Below are 26,649 nucleotides of genomic sequence, written 5' to 3'. Positions count from 1 at the left end.
CTGCCCAGGCTGGGCTTTGCCCTTCCCAGGCCCACTGGAAGGATGCTCGAGATGCTGGAGGGGTCCTGGGGCAGCCAGGGCTGGGGGATTTTAACAAATGGAGCAATGTGGCAAAGCAGCTGGGTGAGGGTCCAGCCTGGAGAAGGGACCAGCCTGGAGAAGGGTCCAGCCTGGAGAAGGGTCCAGCCCTGGGAGAAGGGTCCAGCCCTGGGAGAAGAGTCCAGCCCTGGGAGAAGGGTCCAGCCCTGGGAGAAGGGTCCAGCCCTGGGAGAAGGGACCAGCCCTGGGAGAAGGGACCAGCCCTGGGAGAAGGGACCAGCCCTGGGAGAAGGGACCAGCCCTGGGAGAAGGGTCCAGCCCTGGAGAAGGGACCAGCCTGGAGAAGGGTCCAGCCTGGAGAAGGGTCCAGCCTGGAGAAGGGACCAGCCCTGGAGAAGGGTCCAGCCCTGGGAGAAGGGTCCAGCCCTGGAGAAGGGTCCAGCCTGGAGAAGGGACCAGCCCTGGGAGAAGGGTCCAGCCCTGGGAGAAGGGTCCAGCCTGGAGAAGGGACCAGCCCTGGAGAAGGGACCAGCCCTGGGAGAAGGGTCCAGCCCTGGAGAAGGGTCCAGCCCTGGGAGAAGGGACCAGCCCTGGGAGAAGGGTCCAGCCCTGGGAGAAGGGTCCAGCCTGGAGAAGGGTCCAGCCCTGGGAGAAGGGTCCAGCCTGGAGAAGGGACCAGCCCTGGAGAAGGGACCAGCCCTGGAGAAGGGTCCAGCCCTGGGAGAAGGGTCCAGCCTGGAGAAGGGACCAGCCCTGGAGAAGGGTCCAGCCCTGGGAGAAGGGTCCAGCCCTGGAGAAGGGTCCAGCCTGGAGAAGGGACCAGCCCTGGAGAAGGGACCAGCCCTGGGAGAAGGGTCCAGGCCTGGGAGAAGGATCCAGCCCTGGGTGAGGGTCCAGCCCTGGGAGAAGGGTCCAGCCCTGGGAGGAGGGTCCAGCCCTGGAGAAGGGTCCAGCCTGGAGAAGGGTCCAGCCCTGGCTGCAGCCTCCCTGCAGCTGCTCCCCTCTGGCAGCTGTGCCTGCCAGCTCCCTGCTGCCTCTGCCACAGCCTCTGCTCCTTCCCAGCACCGACACAGATGCCAAACAAATGAGTCTTCCCAGCCCTCTGCAGGGTTTGGTGTTTTTTTTTTTTTCACCTCTTGAGTTTCTACCAGGCTATGCTGGAGCGTGTGGCAGCACGTTGGGGGAGCAGCTGACGGAAATAAGCTGTCTTTTTCCATGCTCTTGGCTGGGAAACTCTGCAGCTCTGGAGCTGGGGAGGTGATAATGCAGGGATAACTCATTAGGCAGGACTGCAATCAGATGTTACCTGGAACTGATCATCCAAAGTGTTGGCTCTGACACAACACACAGAGCGTGGATCCTGCTCCTTCAGGAGACAAACAGCACCAACCCCGGCCCTGCAGTGTTCTCCAGAAATTGTTCTTTTTATTTTTACTTCTCTCTGCCTATAGTTACCTCTCTCTGCATCGTTTTTTAAAATGAAATTAAGAGATCTGGCTGATAAACTGGGCCTTGTGAAGTGACATCCTGCAGCTCCTTCAGAGCAGTCTGCAGAGCACACAGAGGACGTGCAGAGGAATTCTCATGCCAGCAGCTATGGGATTTACTTTATTTCAGTGCCAAATTAATATCGCTATTTTATCAACACGATTGTATGTCCTGATACCTGCAGCAGCAGCAGCTGGGCTTTGTACTCCAGGTCTCTTGCAGCCCTTTGTTCCCAGCTGGAGAAGATTGCAGTCATCAAAACAAAAAGGAACCATTTTCTCTCCTGGGAACAGATCACCAAGTTCCCATAAGGCAAAACAAAATTATGCAATGAGTCAAGACAATGTCCTGGGCATGTGGAGTCTTGCTGTGAGCTCTGAGCACTCGCATTCCAGCACAGCTCCGTGCAGGAGAGCAGCACAAAATGGTGGAGAGGCTTCACCCCAGCACGTCCCAAACTCCCCAGCTGTGCTGCAGGAAAAAGGAATGGTCAACACCAAAATAAAGTTCCAAAAAATGTGCAGCTTAAATCACCTGGGCCTTGGCATTAGGATAAGAGAATCTGTGGTTTCCTATTAATGCTGCTCCAATCCTCTTAATGAAGATATTGGGCTGGCTTGGGCACATTTATAGCTCAGGTCATTCTTTCCACTGGCACAGATACTGGTTGGGTTCAGAACAACAGGTTTGGTGTCCAGAAAAGCTGGTGGCTCCTCAGGAGGAGGAAAGGGCTGAGAGCAGGTCGAGCTGAACACAAAGAGCCCAGGCAAGAGCTGCACTTTGTGTCTGCAATCAAAGCAATAAATCAGGGGAAGGGGTAAAGAGGAGAATTTTCCTGGACACTGAGGGGGGAAGGGAATAAGGAGAAAAGATGGAAAAAAACAATAAACAATTCCTGCTCTTTTAGAGTAAAGCTTTAAGATGGAGGTGTGACAATAAGAGGAATGTGAGTGGATCTAGGTGCCTTCACTAATTCTGTCTCAGCCTACAGCAGGCATTCAATTCATTCAATCCATCAGCAGCAAATGGAAATATTGGTTTTCTCAGGGTTCCCTCTCTATAGTTGTTGCTTTTCCTATGCCCCATCTCACTGAAGCCCTGAGCAAACCCCACAGGCAGGTAAAACAAGCAAAGATTAATTAATGTTCCTTCCTCTAGAATCCCTTTTCTCCCCTAGAAAACTCCACAGGGCAGAGAATGGGGCTGTGTGTGGTGTGCACAGGCAGCCTCTGCTCCCAAATTCTTTGACAGAGAGGTATTAATGTGTAGAAAGACCCTGAGCAGCTGGAGTTCACTCTAAATAGGGCACAGCTCAGAACATCTGAAGGTCTCTGGGGCTCATGGGTGGGAATCTCCTAATGATCTTTAGTTATTTTTATCCGTGCCCAGTGCTCAGTGCTCTGGGGCACAGGAGCCACTCTCAGATCTCCTGGGGAGAGCACGGAGCTGCCAGGAGCTGGGCAGGGCAGGAGGAAAAGAGAATAAAGCACAGAGAGGGGAAGGTGACACAGCAAGACACAGCACCAGCATCAGAGAAAGGCACGGGACAGCGAGAAGAAAAAGAGCAAAGGACTTGGGCAGGGTTTTCTTCTTTTCCTTCTGTTTTTCATCCTGCTTTCCAGAGGAAAATGGGACAGCAGTTCACCAATGCTGAAGGGGAGCAAGTGGAGATGGATGTTGCAGAGCTGCAGGAGTGGTACAAGAAGTTTGTGGTGGAATGTCCCAGTGGGACCCTCTTCAAACACGAGTTCAAGCGGTTCTTCGGGGTCCAGGACAACCAGGAGGCAGAAGAGTACGTGGAGAACATGTTCAGGGCTTTTGACAAGAATGGGGTGAGTGCTCAGAAGGTTTCACAGTTATTTGTGCCCTAATTTCTGAATTTGTGCGGTGGGGAGGTGCTGGGGCTGTGCCCACCCTTGGTGGGACTGAGGGACCCGTGAGGGCAGCAGGACCCAGGCTGGCCTGGATTTATCTCCTCCAATCTCTGCCTAAATCAAAGTCAGAGTGTGCCCCTTAAGGGTGCATTAAAAAGTTGAAATTTAGGCAGTCACACTTTGAGACCCTCAGGTAGCCAAGGCTCCCATATGGCAAAAAAATTTCTGTGTTGAGATAGAGGGGAAATTACAGTGCAGGGAAATCCTGCCCAGGTTTGTTCTGTGCTGGAGGAAGCATCTGTGTCAAATACGAGCAGGTGGTTTGTAATAAAACATCGATTTTAGCTTTGCTTTCCCAAAGCAAAGGAATGCTGAACAATTCAGACATTCTGGTTTTGGTTCCCTCTGCTGTATTTGCCATGAGACACCTGGGGAAAGTGGGGTTTGTGCTTTGTGCCAGCTCCTGCACAGCCCTGGCTAAGCTCAGTTCTTTTCCTGAAGCTCTTGATCACATTCCAGCTGTGGGGATGTTTGTTCCTTGTGTCAGTACAGGAAAAGGGGACTCAGGTTGTTCATCTCTGATCAACTCATCTCCCTTAAGCTGCCTTTGAAAACAGGGTCAAAATCTCATTGAAGAGGCAGCAAAAGCCAGTTTGTGGGAGAGGATTTACAAAGGCCCTGGAAGATGTGGGCAGGCCAGGCTTGTCTCAGGATTGTAAAAACACAAATTCCTGCGAAAAATGAAAGGTTCAGGTCCCAAAAGCTGTGGAGAAGAGATAGCAGAGGGAAGTGTGCACAGAAGATGAAGTCCCGTTTTTATTGATAGGATTTTCCCAAGAGGACAGACCGTGGTTCAGGATGCTGGGGCATGGCAGGATGGGGAAGGAGGAGCCCAGCCCAGGGTGTGGCTGTGCCTGCTGCTGTCCTGAGCTGCTGCAAACCTTCCCTAAAGTGCCAAACAAGCACCTGTCCCCTGCATTCTCCTCCTGGCAGTGTCACCCAGTTTTCTGGAAGCTCTAAAGCACTTTCCTACCAACTTCCCACCCAGCCAAGTGTCATCCAGCTGCTGCTTCTCTGTTGCCACAGGATAACACCATCGATTTTCTGGAATATGTAGCTGCCTTGAATCTTGTTTTACGAGGCAAACTGGAACACAAGCTGAGGTGGACGTTCAAGGTGTATGACAAGGATGGGAATGGCTGCATAGATAAACCTGAGCTGCTGGAAATCGTTGAGGTAAGTGGGCATTGCCCAATCCCTTTTTGAAGCAATCCCTGCTCTTTGGCAACTGTTAGGAGGTGTTTGGGCGTTGTGATAATCAGGTTTCAAAGCTGCTGTGGATGGTGATGAAGTGAGAACGCCTGGCCTTGGTGGGAGGGTGTGGAGCTGCTGGGGGCTCTGCTGTGCTCACAAGGGTCTGGGGGCTCTGCTGTGCTCACAAGGGTCTGGGGGCTCTGCTGTGCTCACTGGGGTCTGGGGGCTCTGCTGTGCCCTCTGGGTCTGGGGGCTCTGCTGTGCCCACAGCTCTGGGGGCTCTGCTGTGCTCTCTGGGCTCTGTTGTGCTCACAAGGGTCTGGGGGCTCTGCTGTGCCCTCTGGGGTCTGGGGGCTCTGCTGTGCTCACAAGGGTCTGGGGGCTCTGCTGTGCTCTCTGGGGGCTCTGCTGTGCTCTGTGGGGTCTGGGGGCTCTGCTGTGCCCTCTGGGGTCTGGGGGCTCTGCTGTGCTCACAAGGGTCTGGGGGCTCTGCTGTGCCCTCTGGGGTCTGGGGGCTCTGATGTGCTCACAGCTCTGGGGGCTCTGCTGTGCCCTCTGGGGTCTGGGGGCTCTGCTGTGCTCACAGCTCTGGGGGCTCTGCTGTGCTCACAGCTCTGGGGGCTCTGCTGTGCTCACTGGGGGCTCTGCTGTGCTCACAAGGGTCTGGGGGCTCTGCTGTGCCCTCTGGGCTCTGCTGTGCTCTCTGGGGTCTGGGGGCTCTGCTGTGCTCACAAGGGTCTGGGGGCTCTGCTGTGCCCTCTGGGGTCTGGGGGCTCTGCTGTGCCCTCTGGGCTCTGCTGTGCTCACAAGGGTCTGGGGGCTCTGCTGTGCCCTCTGGGCTCTGCTGTGCCCTCTGGGGTCTGGGGGCTCTGCTGTGCTCACAGCTCTGGGGGCTCTGCTGTGCTCACTGGGGGCTCTGCTGTGCCCTCTGGGGTCTGGGGGCTCTGCTGTGCCCACAGCTCTGGGGGCTCTGCTGTGCTCACAGCTCTGGGGGCTCTGCTGTGCTCACTGGGGGCTCTGCTGTGCTCTCAAGGGTCTGGGGGCTCTGCTGTGCTCACAGCTCTGGGGGCTCTGCTGTGCTCTCTGGGCTCTGCTGTGCCCACAGCTCTGGGGGCTCTGCTGTGCTCACAGCTCTGGGGGCTCTGCTGTGCCCTCTGGGGTCTGGGGGCTCTGCTGGCTGGGCAGCAGACTTTCACCCCATGCCCTCGCTGGTCCTGGTGCTATCTGTGTCTCTGCTGTGTCCTCACTTGCGTTTAACCAAGGCTGTGGGGAGGTGGAGAAGAGCCCAGTCTTTATTTCATGCCAAGGGTGGTCAAGCAGGGATTCTCTCAGAACAAAGGGCAGACAGTCACATTTATAGATTCAGGGAGGATTCAAACTACAACCAGTAAAAGTTTATACAAAGAACAGCGTCCAATCTAAGTGAGAAGTTCTAAAGGTGAACTGACCAGTTACAGTTCTGGGGTTGGATTGGCAGGGTGGGAGCTGCTCTGCTCTCCTGAGAGACAGAAAAGGGGAAATCACCTTGGGTTGCACCAGGGGAGGTTTAGATGATGATTAGGACAAATTCCTCTCTGGAAGGGCTGTCCAGCCCTGACACCAGCACCTCCATCCCTGCAGGGGATGTATAAAAGCTTTATAAAAGCTTTATAAAAGCTGTGTGGATGTGGCATTTGGGGCCAGGGGCTTGGGGTGGCCTTGGCAGTGCTGGGGAATGGCTGGGCTCATCCTGAAGGGCTTTTCCAGCCTGGAGGGCTGTGGGGCTGAGCAGACAGCCAGGCACAAGTACCCGTGCTCTGATCTGAAGTATCCTGGTGGCTGCAAGTTCCCTGCCCAGCAGAGCTCAGGGGGCTGAGAACCACGGCTCATCCCCCCCTGAGCAGCCCAGGGAAGGGCAGGAATTGTCCCCATGGGCAGCAGGGAGGTGTGGCTGGGCAGGTGAGCAGCTGGACACCTGCAGCAGCAGGTGGGGAAGCAGGGCAGCCTGTCTGGGCCATGCTCCTCACGGTTTGAGGTCAGCCAAGAATTGCCCAGAACTGTTGAGGCCACTGCTAATCCTCTCTCTGGGAAGAGTTCAGACAAAACCCTTCAGCCTAAGCACTAAAGGTAACAAAGGTGCTGCCAGGGGAGGAGCAGATAAAGCCTGACCCTTTCCTGAGGCAGAGGGGAGCAGAAGCTGTGGGTCAGAATTATTGCTAAGCCAGGCTTGATCTGCAGCCTGCACACAACTTGCCCAGAGAGAGGGCTGGGCTAGTCCAGATGGGCCTGGCCTTGGATGTGAGCAAAAAATCACTCAAGGCCTTTGATTTTTCCCATCTGTGAAACTCTGGCTTTGTTCTTTGCAAAGGAGCCCTGAGGTCTGACCAATGTGTGCAAGGGGAGCAGGAGGGCAGCAGCTTCCCAGAGCAAATGAGGTAATTAATGTGCAGCCAGTGCAGGGATGAGGTCAGAGGTTCCACTGCAGATCTGAGGCTCTTGAGGGGCAGATCCTTCCAGAAAAGTTAAACCCCAGCCTTTGAAAAAGACCTTCACAGTGCTGGGATGGCAGAGTTCACTGCTTTTCATTGTGCAGCCCCTCTCCTAATGTGTGAGCCCCTTTCAGTCTATCTACAGGCTGAAGAAGGTGTGCTGGTCCGAGGTGGAGGAGAGGCCCCCGCTGCTGACCCCAGAGGAGGTGGTGGAGAGGATTTTCCAGCTGGTGGATGAGAACGGGGATGGTGAGTGCTGGGGGGCACAGGCTGAGCTGCTGCCTGCTGAGCTCACCTGAGCTGAGCTTTGATCCTGCCTGCTGAGCTCACCTGAGCTGAGCTTTGATCCTGCCTGTGCAGAGAGCTCTGCTGTGTCACGCACAAGGGACAGCTGGGTTTGGTGCTGCTCTGTCCAAGAGTGTCCTGGGTGCAGGGTGAAACCTTTCTCGTTGTTGTTTTAATGTAAAATACAGGAGTCAGTGCTGGGCTGGATTTTGGTGTCACTCAATCCCATCCTGTGACAGCCCCAGGGCAGGTGCCAGTCCCAGCACAAAGGGCTGAGTAAAGACGCTGGTTCCAGTCAGACTGGGGCTTGCAGGACCTGAGGAGGAGCCTGGAGAGCCCCTGCAGCACCCAGAGCTCTGGCTGGGACGGGGCAGGTGGGGACAGCCCAGGGGACAGCCCAGGTGGGGACAGCCCAGGTGGGGACAGCCCAGGAGGGGACAGCCCAGGTGGGGACAGCCCAGGAGGGGACAGCCCAGGGGACAGCCCGGGTGGGGACAGCCCGGCAGAGATCGTGCCAGATTTGGGTTTTACCTGATACAGGGATGGAATTGTGAGGTTCCATCAGATTCACACACGGATAGAACTGTGGGGCCGTGCCAGATTCAGGTTGTATCTGACACAGGGATGGAACTGTGGGGTTGTGTCAGATTCACATTTTACCTGACACAGGGATGGAATTGTGAGGTTGTGTCAGATTCACACAGGGATGGAATTGTGAGGTTATGTCAGATTCAGGTTTTATCTGACACACAGAAGGAATTGTGGGGTTGTGCCACATTCAGGTTTTATCTGACACAGGATGGAACTGTGTGGTTGTGTCATATTCACACACAGATAGAATTGTGAGGTTGTGTCAGATTCAGGTTTTATCTGACACAGAGATGGAGTTGTGGGGTTGTGTCAGATTCACATTTTACCTGACACAGGGATGGAATTGTGAGGTTGTGTCTGATCCACACATGGATGGAATTGTGAGATTGTGACAGATTCAGGTTGTATCTGACACAGGGATGGAGTTGTGGGGCTGTGCCGCATTCAGGTTTTATCTGACACACAAATGGAATGGTGGGGTTGTTTTAGAGTCACACACAGATGGAACTGTGAGGTTGTGCCACATTCAGGTTTAATCTGACACACAGAAGGAATTGTGGGGTTGTTTTAGAGTCACACATAGATGGAATTGTGGAGTTGTGTCAGATTCAGGTTGTATCTGACACACAAATGGAATTGTGGGGTTGTGCCACATTCAGGTTTTATCTGACACACAAATGGAATTGTGGGGTTGTGCCACATTCAGGTTTTATCTGACACACAAATGGAATCCCCCCAGCCTCCTCCTGCCCCCTGCTCTCTGCTCTGCTGCCCACCGTGTCCCTGTCTCCCCACAGGGCAGCTGTCCCTTGACGAGTTCATTGATGGAGCCAGGAAGGACAAGTGGGTGATGAAGATGTTGCAGATGGATGTGAACCCCGGGGGATGGATCTCGGAGCAGAGGAGAAAGAGTGCTTTGTTCTGAGAAAACCCGGCTTTGACACAGCTGAAATCCCGATGCTGACTCCCAAGTGTAGCCTGGTAGTGACTTTCCTTTTTAATTCGATCTCAGCATCCAGATGAGCCCTGGAGAGCTCTCAGGAGCCGGGTCTGGATGTAAAACCCACGTGCTGAGCACTGCTGGTACCCAGGGACTATTTCTGGCCCATGAATAACCTTGCTGTGTACACAACGCTGTGTTTGCCAGCTCTGCTTTTTGGTTACACCCCAAGGAACAACTTCTGTGGCTTCCTGCAGCAGATCCTGAGCAGGGGCTGGGGCTGGCACTCTGCCCCCTCTGAGCCCCTGGTTCGTACAGAAACATCACTCTGGAACAGCTTCTCCTGCTCTGGGAGCTCCAGGATTTCCACTGCACTGGGAAAAGCTTGGTGTGGGAGCAGAGATGGGGAAGAGCAGAGTTCTGCTTGGAAGTGTCTCTGCAATGAGAGATTCGTGCTGCTCCATGGGCAGGGCCACAGAATGGTAAATCATGGATGGTTGGGGTTGGGAGGGATCTTAAAATTTCAATTTAAAACTCCTCAATTTCCAACCCCCTGCCCTGGGCAGAGATGCCACATCAGGCTGCTCCAAGCCCTGTCCAAACTGGCCTTGAAAAGTGGAAAAGGTGACAAAAATTCCAGTTTTACACTGGACTTAATTTAGCCCCAGACTACATACACAAAACTTACACAAGCTGCAGGCTGAGCTCTGCTGTTCTAACCCATGTTTCTACATAGATGTATGTGGGAAAAAAATCTGAGTTGAATCAATATTTTGGTTCACCTCTATTGGATTTACTGGTTCATTTACAAGAAAAAACTCCCTAGGAAAATAACATGAGTTTGTCTGTTCCATTTCAATTTTCCCATGGGATCAGTGGGCCAGGTCATACCAATGGAAAGATTTACAACCCCTTTTTTGTGGCCTTTAATTAGGACTGTAGTAAGTGTCATTAGCTGATTAGTTTGCTGGTTTGTGGTGTTGTCAGTTTACCCAGTGTTTAAATTCCATGGGGAAGTGTTCAGGATTAGACACAATCAGTGCTACATTTCCACTCTGAAATAGCTTTTCTATGAGTTCTCTGTAAATACTGAGCAGTTTGTGGTGTGCTGACTTATCAGAGCTGATTAGACCTGTGCTTTCTGCTGCTCTCAGGCAGCTGCTCAAAGCTCTCTCTAGTCGATAGTTTATCAGCACAAGATCTGAAAGAAAAATTTGACTTCTGACTCGAGAGCCTGGATGAAAACATTCACTTCTATCGATCTTCCAGCTTGTGGGAAAATGTTTTCATTGCAGGATACAAATCTCTGAGAATTCCTTGCATTTCAGCATCTCAACCACAGTAACACATCCTGCTGCTTGCAGGGATTCAGAGGTTGTTTAGTTAATAGAATTACACTTTGCTGGTTCACTGAAATGCTTCAAATTCTCCAATTCTGCTCCCCCAGGCTCTGCAGGGGCTGTCTGGGGACCCCCAGGCCAGCAGCCCTCCCCTGGTGAACACTTGTACAGATGTTGGCAGAAGTTTTGTAAAACACGAATTGAATAAAGAAATATTTATTTTAAAAAATTGTTTCATAGTATTTGTTTGCTAATTAGGTGAAGACCTGTGTAAGACCTGACTGGAGCTGCAGCCTGTGAGTGTGATCTGTTGGATTTAGGGGAGGAGCTGGTGGCACAGCTGGGTAAGACACAGATAAGGCAGGATGACGATGCTGTGGCAGAGGCAGGGCAGGGAAGGAGCCTCTTCTGTTCAACTTCCGTGTGATGGCAGCAAAAAGCATGATAAAATGAAATTATCATTAAAAAACCCAATGTTTCTCAAAGGAGCTGGAAACAGGAGCTGAAAATGGAGCTGGGTGCTGCAGTCAGATGTCCCCACTGTGACCCTGCCAGGGCTGGCTCAGGGGGTTCCATGGCCTGGGCAGGTGAGGATGGAGGTGCAGGGGATGAGTTTGTGTCAGAGCTGGCAGCACCCGTGGAAAATCGTTCCTCTTATCAATTGTGTAATCTTTGGCCAAGAAATGGCGAGCTGCTTTGGCCTGAGCGCTATTTTAAGGCCCTGGGTATAAACACCCTGATCTCCTCCCAAACCCCAACACTCTCAGCAGGCTGTTGATGTCAGGCTCTCTGCATAATCCATTTTCCAGACTTAGGGCCCAGCTCCAATTGGATTTGCCTGATCCGATTTCTGCCTGCTCTAAACTGGGAAACAGGGTGGTTGGGAGAGGCAAATGCCCTGTGACTTTTCTGGGCTACCATCTGCTCCGGGTTTGGTGGCCCTGCAGCGGGCAGGGTGGGATGGTGGGGCTGGAAATCCAGAGCTGAGGATGTTGTTTGAGGGAAGAGGGAACAGGAGGAGGCACCACATCCTAAACTGCTCTGGGAGAGGCATCCCTGGGAAAGGGCAGCAGGAGTGGGAGGCTGGAGGAGAGAGGATCCCTGCAGAGCTCTGTGTGCAGCTCAGCTCTGGGCTGCCCAGGGCAGGGTTTGTGTCCAGGGCATTCCCTGTGGGCAGGTTCCATTGGGAGCGTCCCCTGGTCCGGCAGAGTGTCCTGAGCCCGTCCCCTGGTCCGGCAGAGTGTCCTGAGCCCGTCCCCTGGTCCGGCAGAGTGACCTGAGCCCATCCCCTGGTCCGGCAGAGTGACCTGAGCCCGTCCCCTGGTCCGGCAGAGTGTCCTGAGCCCGTCCCCTGGTCCGGCAGAGTGTCCTGAGCCCTTCCCCTGGTCCGGCAGAGTGTCCTGAGCCCGTCCCCTGGTCCATCAGAGTGTCCTGAGCCCGTCCCCTGGTCCGGCAGAGTGTCCTGAGCCACTGCAGGCACTGCCCGTACTCCAGGGCTTCTCTCACAGCTCCTCTGCCCTGGCAAAATTCCTTCCCTTTCTTCGCTCCCTTTCCTTCTTTTCCTCCCTTTCCTCCTTTATTTTCCTTTCTTTCTTTCCTGTTTTGGGGACCTGTTCGGGTCTGGGGTCCTGGCGCTGTTTTGGGGTCCCGGGGCTGTTTTGGGGACCTGCTCAGGTTTGGGGTTCCAGGGCTGTTTTGGGGACCTGTTCGGGTTTGGGGTCCCGGGGCTGTTTTGGGGTCCTTTTCGGGTTTGGGGTCCCGGGGCTGTTTTAGGGTCTCGGGGCTGTTTTGTGGTCCTGTTTGGGTTTGGGGTCCCGGGGCTGTTTTGGGGTCCCGGGGCTGTTTTGGGGTTCCGGGGCTGTTTTGGGGTCCCGGGGCTGTTCTGGGGTCCCGGGGCTGTTTTGGGGTCCCGCTCAGATTTGGGGTCCCGGGGCTGTTTTGGGGTCCCGGGGCGCTCCCGCTGCTCCCCGCGCGGCCGGCAGGGGGCGCTGCGGGACGGGCGGACACGGTGGGAACCGGGGGGGTCCCAAAAACCGGAACGGAATCGGATGGGAACGGACGGGATGGGATGGGATGGGATGGGATGGGATGGGATGGGATGGGATGGGATGGGATGGGATGGGATGGGATGGGATGGCATGGGATGGGATGGCATGGGATGGGATGGGATGGGATGGCATGGGATGGGATGGCATGGGATGGGATGGGATTTTGGGATTTTGGGATTTTGGGATTTTGGGAGTTTGGGATTTTGGGATTTTGGGATTTTGGGATTTATTTTATTTTAGAATAACTTTGTCTTTCTAAACAGAAACCTGGCTGGTCTAAGCTGCTTCTGGCGTCTCCTCGGGTGCAGAGAGAGGCCGAGGGACGCTCGGGTGGCCCTGGCCGTGTCTGTGCCCAGGGAGGGTGCTCAGAAAGGCCACGCTGAGCTCAGCTCCCTCCTCGTGCTGGGGCAGAGCCAAAGGCTGAGCTCTGTGCTGGTCATCTGCGGGGGAGTTGGCGTTGCTGCCAGAAGGAGAGTTACACTCTGAGTAACAGCTCAGCCCAGGGGTTGCAGCTGCTCCCTCCTGAGGGCTGTGGGTGCACATCGAGGGCTCCTGTGCAGGGTGCTGTGGTTTGTGAGCCCGAGAAAAACCCCAGAGCAGCAGTTTCTGTCCCTGTGTGAGCCACTCAATCTGTCCTGCTGCAAACAGATTGATTGGAAGAGAGAAAAGCACGACCTGAAGTCATATTGTAAAACATCTTTATTAGTTCACCTTAGGAATGGAAGTGCAAAATCTTCCAGATAAAACTCTGTCAAATGAAAAAGACACCCAGGAAAAACAGCCAGGAAGCTGCTTGTGGATTGCAAACACCCAGTGCTAAATAACAAAACTCTCAGCTGGGCAAGGAATCCTTCCTGGTGTCCTGTGTTGCTTCACCGTGCCCGGGACTGCTCCCGTGGGTGAGGAACTTCCCTGCAGGAGTGTTTGGGGTGAGGCTCTGGCAGCCCCCCGAGCGCTCTTTGGGGTCCTGGCAGCGCTGCCCCCATGCCCAGGGGCTGCAGAGGAGCCCTGAGCTCCAGGGGCACTGCCCTGCTCCCACCTGCAGGGATGGGCTCAGCATCCTCAGGTACCCTGGGTGCTCTGAGCTCAGTCTCACCCCTCCAAACCCACACACAGAACCTCCTGCTGCTCCTTCTCCAGGTGGAAAACGTGCAGGAACAGTCCCACAGCGCTTCTCCCTCCCAGGTTATTGCACTGCTGATTCTGCTCCTCTGGAAGCACTCCCTTCCTTCCCGATGCTCCAGGGAGGAACATTTCCTTCCAGTCCAGGGGGTTGTTAAAAAAGGCACCATTCGATGTTTTTAACGCTTTTAAACAGAGAAAAGCCACTGCATTCACCCCTCCCCTTTTTCTAGCTCATGGATGCTCTAACTCAATTATCACTAATCACTGCTGAGCAAATTATAACAAATGAAGGAAGGAGTGACCAGAACTGACCCTTGGCTCTGGAAACACAAGTGGAAGGAGAAGATTTGGATCTGCTTTTCCAGGACCCAGGGTTGGACCCCGCTGAGGTTTGCCATGGCCTTGGTGGGAATTTTGGGGGTTTCTCGGTGTGTCCTGGCCCTGCCCAGGCTCTGCCTGCCCAGGCAGCACCGGTGTCCCCTGTGTGAGCTCAGCAGCGAGGCCACACCAGCTCTGTGAGAGATGAGCCCAGCTCTGCACCCCCTCCTCGCTGGGGCCTCTCCTGGCACAGCCCGGCCCTTGTGTGACAGACAGAGGGTGTCTGTCAGTCTGTCAGTCTGTCAGTCTGTCAGTCTGTCCGCCAGCCCGGTGACAGTGCCAGGGGGAGGCCACAGGAAGCGTCCCGGGGGTTACTGGGGGTCCTGGCTGTCCTGGCCCGCCTCGTGCGGGTTCTTGCCGTCGTTCTGGATCAGCCGCACGATGTGGGTCAGGTCCAGGCTGCGGGTCAGGATCTCCAGCAGCATCTCGTCCTTCTGCACGCCCTCCATGAACTCCTCCAGGGACAGCTCCCCTGCAGGGCACATCCACAGCGTGTGTCAGAGCCCAGCCGTGCTGGTCTGGGGCTGCACAGAGCCTGGACTGGGCTGGAACTGGGCTGAAACTGGGCTGGAACTGGGCTGAAACTGGGCTGTCAGCACTGGAACTGGGCTGGAACTGGGCTGGAACTGGGCTCTCAGCATTGGAACTGGGCTGGAACTGGGCTGAAACTGGGCTGAGACTGGGCTGTCAGCATTGGAACTGGGCTGGAACTGGGCTGGAACTGGGCTGTCAGCATGGAAACTGGGCTGGAACTGGGCTGGAACTGGGCTGTCAGCATGGAAACTGGGCTGGAACTGGGCTGTCAGCATGGAAACTGGGCTGGAACTGGGCTGTCAGCATTGGAACTGGGCTGAAACTGGGCTGGAACTGGGCTGAAACTGGGCTGGAACTGGGCTCTCAGCATGGAAACTGGGCTGAAACTGGGCACTCAGCACTGGAGCTGGGCTGGAACTGGGCTGGAACTGGGCTGTCAGCATGGAAACTGGGCTGGAACTGGGCTGTCAGCACTGGAACTGGGCTGAAACTGGACTCTCAGCATGGAAACTGGGCTGAAACTGGGCTGTCAGCATTGGAACTGGGCTGAAACTGGGCTGGAACTGGGCTGTCAGCATTGGAACTGGGCTGGAACTGGGCTGAAACTGGGCTCTCAGCATTGGAAATGGGCTGGAACTGGGCTGTCAGCACTGGAACTGGGCTGAAACTGGGCTGAAACAGGGCTCACAGCACTGGAACTGGGCTGAAACTGGGCTCTCAGCATGGAAACTGGGCTGTCAGCACTGACACTGGGCTGGAACTGGGCTCTCAGCACTGAAACTGGGCTCCCAGCACTGGAACTGGGCTCTCAGCACTGAAACTGGGCTCCCAGCACTGAAACTGGGCTCTCAGCCCTGGAACTGGGCTCCCAGCACTGACACTGGGGCTCTCAGCACTGGAATTGTGCCCAAAGCCCAGCACAGACCCCACCCGGGGGCTGGGGGCAGTGTCCCCTCTGGGATGGGAGCTCAGCCTTGCCTGGGTCAGCCCTGCAGCTCTCCCTGTCCTGGTGCTTTGGGAGCTGCCCTGGCAGCTGGGGGGCAGGGAGGGGGAGCAGGAGCAGTGGCACTGCCCGAGGGAGCGCTCACCATCCCCGTTGATGTCGATTTTGTCGAACACCATGTCCGTGAACTCCTCTGCCGTCATCTTCTCGTTGCAGCGGTTGATGGATCGGATGGCCTGGGGGGAGCGAGGGGCACAGCAATCACTGAGGGCTCTGCAGGCTTGTGTGTGCACCACAACAAGGGGCCAAATATGAGAGGCCAAACCCTTTTTCAGGGCTAAAACTGGTTTTCAGGCAGTTAAGCTTCGAAAGGAGTAAGTCCTGTCTGGAAAACTGGAGATTAAAATAACCCAAAAAGGCGAGCGGTGCTTTATGAGATTTAGTGGGCATGCTGGGATAAGCCAGAAGCCATTCACCTCTGAAAACCCTTAGATTAAATTCAAGTGTTTATCTGGGCCCCAGTTTCAGAGAAGAGGGTTAAAGAACCTGCCAGGAGGGGCTGTTGGGGTATGGGAAGCAGAGGGAGGACAGGCAGAGGACAGGCAGCAGGTTTGGGCACTGTCTGCTGATCAAACCCTGGGCTGGCAGCTCCTGTGCCAGCCCCTGCTCCCTGCCCATCTGTGGGAGAGCTGAGCCCACTCACCTTGATGATGTTCAGCAGCTCAGCCCGGTCGATGCAGCCGTTCCCATCCACATCGTAGAGCTTGAAATACCACCTGAGCTTCTGGTCCACCTTCCCCTTCAGCACCAGGCTCAGAGCTGCCACATACTCCATGAAATCTATGTAGCCATCCTGAAAGCAGAAGGTTAGAAGCTAAGGTGAGATTAAAAGCAGAGTCAGGCAGTAAAGGATTTTCTTGGTCATTTTTGGGAGTCCCCCTGGAACTGGTGTCCCCACCCTGAGACCAGGGGCTGGTGGAGTGCAGTGGTTGAAGCCAAGGTTCCACCTTGAGCTGTGCAAAAATGCTGTAGAATCACAGAATGACAAAATCATAGAGGCTGGGAAAGACCTCCAGGATCATCAGGTCCAGCCCTGGGCTGGGACATGTTGGGTGAGTGGGTCTGGCCTGGGGACTGAGAACTGGCCTGTGCTCAGGGAATTAACATGCCAGGCATTAATTACCAGCCCAAAGCAGTGGCAATTCAGAGGCCAGAGAGGTTTGTGCAGGTGAGCCCTGATAAATCACCCAACCTCATCCAGCCTGCCCACACCTCCAGCTCCTCTCTCCTGCCAGGGGGTCTCACTTCCAGGAGAGGAGTCAGCTCAGGAGTCACCCAGCACTGCTGACACCTCGGACTGGGAAGGTTCCTCTGTCCCTGTGCCATTTCTGGGAGCACAAACACTTTTATCTCTGACTTTGCTGGCGGCTGTTTGCCCACCCCAGCTCACACCACGGTGTTTGAGGTGCCAGCTGCACCCAGGGTGGTGGCAGCACTGCAGGAGCTCACAGGGCACCAGACACTGCCCACGGTGCCCACAGAAGGGGCTGAGACACCTCCTGGCCAGCAGAGCCTTCCTGGGGTGCTCAGAAGGGAAATGGATCCTGGTTTGTGGCACTGGGGACGGCTGGTGGGGAACAGGCAGGGCTGGCTCAGCAGGGCTGGCTCAGCAGGGCTGGCTCAGCAGGGCTGGCTCAGAGTGGGCTCAGAGTGGGCTCAATCATCTTAGAGCCCTTCCCAGCCTCAGTGATTCCATGATTCCCACTGCCAGGCTGGCTCAGAGTGGGTTCAATCATCCTAGGGCCCTTCCCAGCCTCAGTGATTCCATGATTCCCACTGCCAGGCTGGCTCAGAGTGGGTTCAATCATCCTAGAGCCCTTCCCAGCCTCAGTGATTCCATGATTCCCACTGCCAGGCTGGCTCAGAGTGGGCTCAATCATCTCAGGGCCCTTCCCAGCCTCAGTGATTCCATGATTCCCACTGCCAGGCTGGCTCAGAGTGGGCTCAATCATCTCAGGGCCCTTCCCAGCCTCAGTGATTCCATGATTCCCACTGCCAGGCTGGCTCAGAGTGGGCTCAATCATCCTAGAGCCCTTCCCAGCCTCGGTGATTCCCACTGCCAGGCTGGCTCAGAGTGAGCTCAGTCATCTCAGAGCCCTTCCCAGCCTCAGTGATTCCATGATTCCCAGAGCATAAGCCAGGGTTTTGTCAATGAGCACAGGCAGGTTCCAGAGGAGATCATCTGCTTTATCCCGCTGCTGCAGGAGCAGATTAGGGACACAGAGCTGCTAAGCCCCGTCCCCAGCAGGATTTCCTGTGCATCAATTCCCTCCCCAGGCATGAGTTCAAACGGGGCAGGGAGCAAGGGAAAGGCCAGGGCACAAACCAAACACCTGAGGGATTTAGGGCCTGATTTGCATTTTTGTCAATGGGATTAATGTCTCTAAGCCCTTTGGGTCGCCATAAAATAGATTCCTCATCTCCCAGGAGGGGCAATCCCAGGTCATCTGCAAGAAGAGGAGATGCAGCTTCCTGTTGGGGACACAGCATCCATCTGCTGTCCTGGCAGAGCTCCTGAGCTGGGGGAGCATTCCCAAATTTCTGCTCTGGGGCTGTGTTCCCAAATCCCTGCTCTGGGGCTGCATTCCCAAATCCCTGCTCTGGGGCTGTGTTCCCAAATTTCTGCTCTGGGGGAGCAGCATTCCCAAATCCCTGCTCTGGGGCTGCAGCATTCCCAAATCCCTGCTCTGGGGCTGTGTTCCCAAATCCCTGCTCTGGGGCTGTGTTCCCAAATCCCTGCTCTGGGGCTGTGTTCCCAAATCCCTGCTCTGGGGCTGCATTCCCAAATCCCTGGGCTGCATTCCCAAATCTCTGCTCTGGGGCTGCATTCCCAAATCCCTGCTCTGGGGCTGCATTCCCAAATCCCTGCTCCAGTCCTGCCCCTCTCTGGGGTCTGGCTCAGCCACAGCCTGGGCTGCAGAGCCTCTCCACAGGGAGCTCCTGATCCCGTGGAATAAAATCAATCCCAGGGCAATCCATTTACAGTTCCAAACAATGCCAGCAGCCCTCAGTGTCCTGCATGAATGCAGCCCTTGTCCTCACAGGGACTGTCACAACATCCAGAGTTTGAGGATTAAAGGGCACTTCATTTTGAAGGGATCACAGACTGCCAGATAAAACCCCTCTGTTGTAAAAGGAAAATATCAGTTCTGGGAGAAGTCTGTGTGTCCCTGCAGAGCAGGCAGTGGGTGAGGAGCTGTTGCTGGCCTGTTTCACCTTCCAGAACGGATTCTACAAGCTATGAGTAAATCAGGCTGTGCACACCCAGAGCAGTTTGTCCCTCGCACCCACCCAGCCCCAGCCCAGGGGATCCCAGAGCACGGCCCTGGGAAGGACAATATTTACCTTATTGAAGTCAAACGTCTCAAACATTTGCTCAACGTATTTGTTCGCTGCTGGGCTCAGGTTTTTCAAGCCAAAGAACTGTTTGAACTCGTAGAGGGTGAGCTGGCCAGAAGGACACTCTGTCATGAACTTCTTGTACCACTGGTGGCACTCGGTGGTGCTCAGCTCCTCCACGGTTTTCCCGTCCATGTTCCCCATCTCCACTCCAAGTGCTGGTCCCTTTGCAGCCAAAAACTGAGATTTTGGGAAATTTAGGAATTAAAAAAAAGTCACAATTCTGCTTCTTGCCTTCAAAGTCCAGGCACTGCAGGGGTCATCAGGAAAACCCAAAGTTCCTGGTGCTGTACAGATCCCAGTGGTGATGGAGACTCCTCTTCCAGGGAAAACCCAAGAGCACAAAACCCTCTTTGCAGGGGAAGGTGACATTTAAGTACCCAGCAAATCCCTGCCCAGCCAATGGGGCTGGCGTGGGGGTGGTGGGCTCCTGCCAGGCATTAAGAGTTCAGGGTTAAAATAGAAAAGAGGTAAAATGGGGAAGTCTTGCAGATTACAGGCCCAGCAGGAGATTAGGAGGGTGGAATTTTCTCTGTGATGAGCTAATCTCTTAATCCACTTCATTTATCGTTTTGGGGGGGCTGCAGCAACTTTTGCATCAGAACCAGAGTAAGAAGAATGAGAGAAAACCACTTTGGATCCTTTGTTGTTGCTTTTTGCTTTGCCTTCACCTCACTCTGCCAGAGGATTCCAGAGGGAATCTAGAGCCTGGAATTCAGGGAGAGGAGAGGAGAGTGTCCCTTCAGCTCCTGAAGAGACCAGGAGGGTAAATTTGGAGTGAGGAGACAAATATAGAAACATAATTGCTGTGAAGGTAAAGGTTTAAGTGCTTTAATTGCAGACAGCAGGAAGGGGAAGGGTTCTGTCCCCCCAGGGTTCCATGTCCAGACTTGGTCCTGCTAATTGAGTGATTTTTCCTCAAAATCCTCCCACACTCTGCTCAAATCCCAGCTGTGTGTCCTGGGTGCTGCGTTACAGACTCAGCTCACACCAGTGGAGGTAAATTCAGCTTCAGTTTTCACTGAATGATGAATTACTGTTAAAAATTCTCCATGTAAATACAACCAAACCCAATGCTGTTTTCACTTTGACACACAGAAGTACTCAGGAACAAATTGTGCTCAGAAAGCATCATGAATAAATGAGTGAATGTGAATGGCTGTGACTGCAGGGTCTGTCCCACAGGGATTTTATACATAACACACTGAGTTTGTATCTCAGAATTGCAGTTATCTAACAGGTGATAGAACCCCATATTCCTCCTCACTTAGGAATAACTCTGCTAAAAAAAGCAGCATTACACAATCCTAAAACACTTACGGAAAAGGAATTAAGCTGAGGAGCGCTAATTGGATCTGCTAATTCTGCCCTCACACCATGCCCCTGTTGTGCAAGGGGAGGCTGCAGAGATGCTGAGCCCCAGCCCAGCCTGTGCTGAGCCAGGTGAGCTGGGCTGGCTCTGAGACACCCAGAGCAGTGGGTGCTGTGCAGGGCGAGCTGGACGGGGTTCACAGCAAAATCCACATTTTACTGGGAGCAGCAGCAAAATCCACATTTTACTGGGGAGTAGCAGCACAGGCTCTCCACCCAGAGCACTGGGGCTGTGCAGGGCGAGCTGGATGGGGTTTAGAGCAAAATCCACATTTTACTGGGGAGCAGCAGCAAAATCCACATTTTACTGGGGAGCAGCAGCATGGGCTCTCCACCCAGAGCACTGGGGCTGTGCAGGGTGAGCTGGACAGGGTTTAGAGCAAAATCCACATTTTACTGGGGAGCAGCAGCACGGGCTCCACACCCAGAGCAGTGGGGCTGTGCAGGGTGAGCTGGACAGGGTTTAGAGCAAAATCCACATTTTACTGGGAGCAGCAGCACGGGCTGCTCACCCAGAGCAGTGGGGCTGTGCAGGATGAGCTGGATGGGGTTTATGGCAAAATCCACATTTTACTGGGGAGCAGCAGCACGGGCTCCTTACCCAGAGCACCAGGTGCTGTGCAGGGTGAGCTGGATGGGGTTTAGAGCAAAATCCACGCTGCAGATTTTACTGGGGAGCAGCAGCAAAATCCACATTTTACTGGGGAGCAGCAGCATGGGCTCTCCACCCAGAGCACTGGGGCTGTGCAGGACGAGCTGGATGGGGTTTAGAGCAAAATCCACATTTTACTGGGGAGCAGCAGCATGGGCTCTCCACCCAGAGCACTGGGGCTGTGCAGGGTGAGCTGGATGGGGTTTAGAGCAAAATCCACATTTTACTGGGGAGCAGCAGCACGGGCTCTCCACCCAGAGCAGTGGGTGCTGTGCAGGGTGAGCTGGATGGGGTTCACAGCAAAATCCACATTTTACTGGGGAGCAGCAGCACAGGCTCCCCACCCAGAGCAGTGGGTGCTGTGCAGGGCGAGCTGGACGGGGTTTAGAGCAAAATCCACATTTTACTGGGGAGCAGCAGCACGGGCTCCTCACCCAGAGCAGTGGGTGCTGTGCAGGGCGAGCTGGACGGGGTTTAGAGCAAAATCCACATTTTACTGGGGAGCAGCAGCACGGGCTCCTCACCCAGAGCAGTGGGTGCTGTGCAGGGTGAGCTGGATGGGGTTCACAGCAAAATCCACATTTTACTGGGAGCAGCAGCACGGGCTCCCCATCCAGAGCAGTGGGGCTGTGCAGGGCGAGCTGGACGGGGTTCACAGCAAAATCCACATTTTACTGGGGAGCAGCAGCACAGGCTCTCCACCCAGAGCAGTGGGGCTGTGCAGGGCTGGACGGGGTTTAGAGCAAAATCCACATTTTACTGGGGAGCAGCAGCACGGGCTCCCCACCCAGAGCAGTGGGTGCTGTGCAGGGCGAGCTGGATGGGGTTTAGAGCAAAATCCACGCTGCAGATTTTACTGGGGAGCAGCAGCAAAATCCACATTTTACTGGGGAGCAGCAGCACAGGCTCCCCACCCAGAGCAGCAGGTGCTGTGCAGGGTGAGCTGGATGGGGTTTAGAGCAAAATCCACATTTTACTGGGGAGCAGCAGCAAAATCCACATTTTACTGGGGAGCAGCAGCACAGGCTCCTCACCCATCCCTGGCCCTGCCCAGCACTGAGGGGACACTGAGGGGACACTGAGGGACACTGAGGGGACACTGAGGGGACACTGAGGGACACTGAGGGACACTGAGGGGACACTGAGGGACACTGAGGGACACTGAGGGGACACTGAGGGGACACTGAGGGCACACTGAGGGGACACTGAGGAGACACTGAGGAGACACTGAGAGGACACTGAGGGCACACTGAGAGGACACTGAGGGGACACTGAGGGACACTGAGGGGACACTGAGGGGACACCGAGGGCATACTGAGGGACACTGAGGGGACACCGAGGGCACACTGAGGGGACACCGAGGGCACACTGAGGGACACTGAGGGGACACCGAGGGCACACTGAGGGCACACTGAGGGGACACTGAGGGACACTGAGGGACACTGAGGGGACACTGAGGAGACACTGAGGGACACTGAGGGGACACTGAGGGACACTGAGGGGACACTGAGGGGACACTGAGGGCACACTGAGGGCACACTGAGGCACACTGAGGGGACACTGAGGGACACTGAGGGGACACTGAGGGCACACTGAGGCACACTGAGGGCACACTGAGGGACACTGAGGGCACACTGAGGGGACACTGAGGGGACACTGAGGAGACACTGAGGGGACACGGAGGGCACACTGAGGGCACACTGAGGGACACTGAGGGCACACTGAGGGGACACTGAGGGGACACGGAGGGCACACTGAGGGCACACCGAGGGGACACTGAGGAGACACTGAGGCACACTGAGGGCACACTGAGGGGACATTGAGGGCACACTGAGGGCACACTGAGGGACACTGAGGGCACACTGAGGAGACACTGAGAGGACACTGAGGGCACACTGAGGGGACACTGAGGGGACACGGAGGGCACACTGAGGGCACACCGAGGGGACACTGAGGAGACACTGAGGAGACACTGAGAGGACACTGAGGGCACACTGAGGGGACACTGAGGGGACACTGAGGGCACACTGAGGGCACACCGAGGGGACACTGAGGGGACACTGAGGGACACTGAGGGGACACTGAGGGGACACTGAAGGGACACTGAGGGGACACTGAGGGGACACTGAGGGGACACGGAGGGCACACTGAGGGCACACTGAGGGGACACTGAGGGGACACTGAGGGGACACGGAGGGGACACTGAGGAGACACTGAGGGCACACTGAAGGACACTGAGCGGACACTGAGGGGACACTGAGGGACACTGAGGGCACACTGAGGGGACACTGAAGGACACTGAGGGCACACTGAGGGCACACCGAGGGGACACTGAGGAGACACTGAGGAGACACTGAGGGCACACTGAGGGACACTGAGCGGACACTGAGGGGACACTGAGGGACACTGAGGGCACACTGAGGGCACACTGAGGGCACACTGAGGGACACTGAGCGGACACTGAGGGGACACTGAGGGGACACTGAGGGCACACTGAGGGACACTGAGGGCACACTGAGGGACACTGAGGGACACTGAGGGGACACTAAGGCACACTGAGGGGACACGGAGGGGACACTGAGGGCACACTGAGGGGACACTGAAGGACACTGAGGGCACACTGAGGGACACTGAGGGCACACTGAGGGGACACTGAGGGACACTGAGGGGACACTGAGGGACACTGAGGGGACACTGAGGGGACACTAAGGGACACTGAGGGACACTGAGGGGACACTGAGGGACACTGAGGGCACACTGAGGGGACACTGAGGGGACACTGAGGGACACTGAGGGGACACTGAGGGCACACTGAGGGGACACTGAAGGACACTGAGGGGACACTAAGGGACACTGAGGGACACTGAGGGGACACTGAGGGACACTGAGGGGACACTGAGGGCACACTGAGGGCACACTGAGGGACACTGAGGGGACACTGAGGGGACACTGAGGGACACTGAGGGACACTAAGGGACACTGAGGGCACACTGAGGGCACACTGAGGGGACACTGAGGGGACACTGAGGGACACTGAGGGCACACTGAGGGACACTGAGGGGACACTGAGGGGACACTGAGGGACACTGAGGGACACTAAGGGACACTGAGGGCACACTGAGGGCACACTGAGGGGACACTGAGGGCACTCTGAGGGCACACTGAGGGCACACTGAGGGCACACTGAGGGGACACTGAGGGCACACTGAGGGACACTGAGGGACACTGAGGGCACACTGCAGTGCTCTCCAGGGTTTATTGCCCCGCTGGTGGCCCCGCTAGGGCTTGGGGCGGTAGAAGGTTCTCCACCTCGTGGGGCTGCAGCTCTGCAGGTCGCTGCGGGGCCGCCCGTGCCGTGTGCCCTCCTGGAATCGGAAACCACAGAAGGGTTTGTGCGTGGTGCAGAACGGGGCCAGCGAGTTGGGCCACTCTGGGCGGTAGAAGACGAACTGGAAGGAGCTGAGGGGGCGGCCCCCGGGGTGGACAACCACGGGCACCAGGTCAGAGCCCCACGGAGCGGCTGGAGGCGGCCGCGTCCTCGGCCTGGCAGGTGGTTTGGTCATTGCTGTGTTCTTCTCCATTCCTTGGCTCTCCTGTGGTCCTTGCCAGGGGCTTCTGGTGTTTTAGCCACCTGTGGAGCAAAGGAGACAGAGAAATGTGTGGAAATCACCCCCAGCCCTCGCCATCCCCACCAGGGCAGTGTGAGTGCTGAGGAGCCAGGGCTTTACATCCTTGGCCAAAAAACCTGAGGTGGTGCTGCTTGAAGAGAAAAGGACTTTAAACCCAAATGGTGCTCTGGAAACATGGAAGCGACTTCAAACAAATGCTGAGAGACTATAAACAATGAGACACAAAGGACTGGGTTCTGTCTTCACTCCCAGTCCCAGCAGACAAATCCAGCAGGACTCGCTCCTGGTAAAGCTGTCACCAACCACAGCCATGGCAAACCTGCCTTGAAAAGCGAGACTATCTGAGCCAAGAGGACACAGCAGGGATGGCAGGACCTGGCTCTGTCCTTTGAGCAGCTCTGGGTCCCTCTGCAGGGACCCCACACCCCCTGAGCCCCCTCCTGCTCTGGGAATTGCTCTCAGCAAATCTCCAAACAGATTTGCCCCCAAAAATACAAAGGCTCCACACAGGGCACAAGGAGCAGGGAAAGGTTTGGCCTGAGCATTTGCAAGAACCCTTTAGAGAGGGGTGGACATGAGCCCCAGGACACAGGGGGTGACCCGTGGCCCAGGGCTGTGCTTGGCTGCACAGGTATTCCTGCTGCTGTTACCTAAGCATGACTCAGTTCTCGTGTTTTCATTGACGACACCTCTGTGCCAGAGGAAGCTGCCTCTTCCCTCAGCAATTAGCCATCTACTCCTGCCTGTCCTAAATAAATCCTTAGCTGGTTGCTTATTTTTAACCATGTAAAGAGGTTTCCTACTTTCCATGACGTACTTGGCGCTATTTCTGTTCCCTGGCTCCTAAACCTATTAGAAGGGGAATGCCTGCAGATTGCTTGAAATCTCCTTAAAGCCTTTGAGGGGAATCACCACATCCCTACGGGTTCACCACCTCTTTTTGTCGCTCCTTTCTCCAGGGCAGATGCCAAATGCCTGAAAGGCTGGAGCTGAGCACTCAGGGGTTATTTCAGCAGGTGCTGCCACAAGGAAACCTCAGCCCATTTCTCCCCAGGCGATCAAATAATGGGATTTTGACTCCTGAAATTCAGATTTTGTACCAGCACAGCCATTTCAGTGAGGTTTGTGCCCCCCTGCTCTGGACTTTGGTTGTTCAGGAGCTGTTTCACACAGGTGTGTGCAGGTGGCTCCTGGCCATTCTCACTTCAGGAGGGACAAGCACACACACGACCGTGCTGATGCTGTGCACCCACCCAGCAGCAGCACTAAGGTCATTAATCTCTGCATTTGGGGCGTGGAGGGGAGGCTGGAGCTGCCTTGGCAGATTGCTAAGTCATGCAGATGCCTTCAAGATGAGCAGGGCTGGACCCTGCAGTGCCCCAGCCAGGGGCAGGTCCCGAGCAGGGCGTGCTGAGCTCGGGCTCTGCTCTGCCCTGGGGCTCAGCCCTGGCTCCTGCTCAGCCTCTGGGGCACCTGGAGCTGTGCAGGAACCTCCTCCTGCCCGGGTGAATGCACCTGCCTGCATCATCCCTGCCTTGCAGGGGAAGCACCAGCTTAAGGTCCCGGTGCTATTTATGGCCCTGCCAGGTAATCCTGCTGCAGCCGTTCCTACGTAGAGAGATCCCTAATCCCTCCCAAACTGCCTGGTGTTCGTCACAGCAAGTCCCCCAGGTGGCTCCCAGGGAAAGGCTGGAAAGGCTCAGTAACTGGGGAAGCAGGAAGGTTTGAGTGGTGCTGCTGGGAGCACAGGACGTGTCCTGTCCCTGCTCAGGCACTGTCCCCACACCAGCACTGTCCATCCTGTCCTGTCCTGTCCCTCAGAGCCATCCCAGGAGCCATCCAGGAGCCATCCAGGAGCCATCCAGGAGCACCAGGTGCAGTCTGCTCGGAGCTCTCAGCAGCACGGGGGCAGAGCTGCCTGGCAGCATCAGCAGGATTTGCACAGCAGGGATGGGCTGGAGCATCTCACCGACATCACTGGGACCTGCCAGGCTGGCCACCCTCGGGGCAAGGACCTGCAGCCCACGGGAAGGGACACGGGGAGGGAGTGTCCCTCACCTGGACACCCACCTGTGAGGTGTTCTTGGTAGTGGAGGCCCTGGGGTGGAGGCTGGAGACAGCACTGGGCAGGGCAGGGAAGGGAAGGGCAGGGCAGGGCAGGGCTGGGCTGGCTGTCAGGGCTCTGGGGCCATGGTGACCACGGGGCCATTGTGACCACAGGGCCATTGTGA

General features: G+C 55.7%; 2 protein-coding genes across 2 annotated transcripts; one reads left to right on the top strand and one right to left on the bottom strand.

Annotated features, from left to right (window-relative positions):
• The first annotated feature begins 2,979 nt into the window (after window positions 1–2,979).
• Window positions 2,980–9,471, top strand: GUCA1B (guanylate cyclase activator 1B). Its single transcript, XM_033080124.1, has 4 exons — window positions 2,980–3,359; window positions 4,488–4,637; window positions 7,258–7,372; window positions 8,797–9,471. The coding sequence occupies exons 1-4, from the start codon at window positions 3,156–3,158 to the stop codon at window positions 8,922–8,924; spliced, it is 597 nt and encodes a 198-aa protein (XP_032936015.1). The 5' UTR covers window positions 2,980–3,155; the 3' UTR covers window positions 8,925–9,471.
• Window positions 9,472–14,138: 4,667 nt separating this feature from the next.
• Window positions 14,139–18,910, bottom strand: LOC117007172 (guanylyl cyclase-activating protein 1). Its single transcript, XM_033080122.1, has 4 exons — window positions 18,713–18,910; window positions 16,011–16,160; window positions 15,453–15,543; window positions 14,139–14,302 (listed from the first exon to the last, which is right to left on the bottom strand). Exons 1-4 carry the CDS (start codon window positions 18,908–18,910, stop codon window positions 14,142–14,144), a joined length of 600 nt encoding a protein of 199 aa, XP_032936013.1. The 3' UTR covers window positions 14,139–14,141.
• Window positions 18,911–26,649: the final 7,739 nt, after the last annotated feature.

This window comes from Catharus ustulatus, chromosome 25 (genome assembly GCF_009819885.2).
Source record: "Catharus ustulatus isolate bCatUst1 chromosome 25, bCatUst1.pri.v2, whole genome shotgun sequence".
In the NCBI taxonomy this organism is placed as follows: Eukaryota; Metazoa; Chordata; class Aves; order Passeriformes; family Turdidae; genus Catharus; species Catharus ustulatus.
The sequence above is the reverse complement of the archived record's forward strand: the minus strand, read 5'-3'. Positions and strand labels throughout refer to the sequence as shown.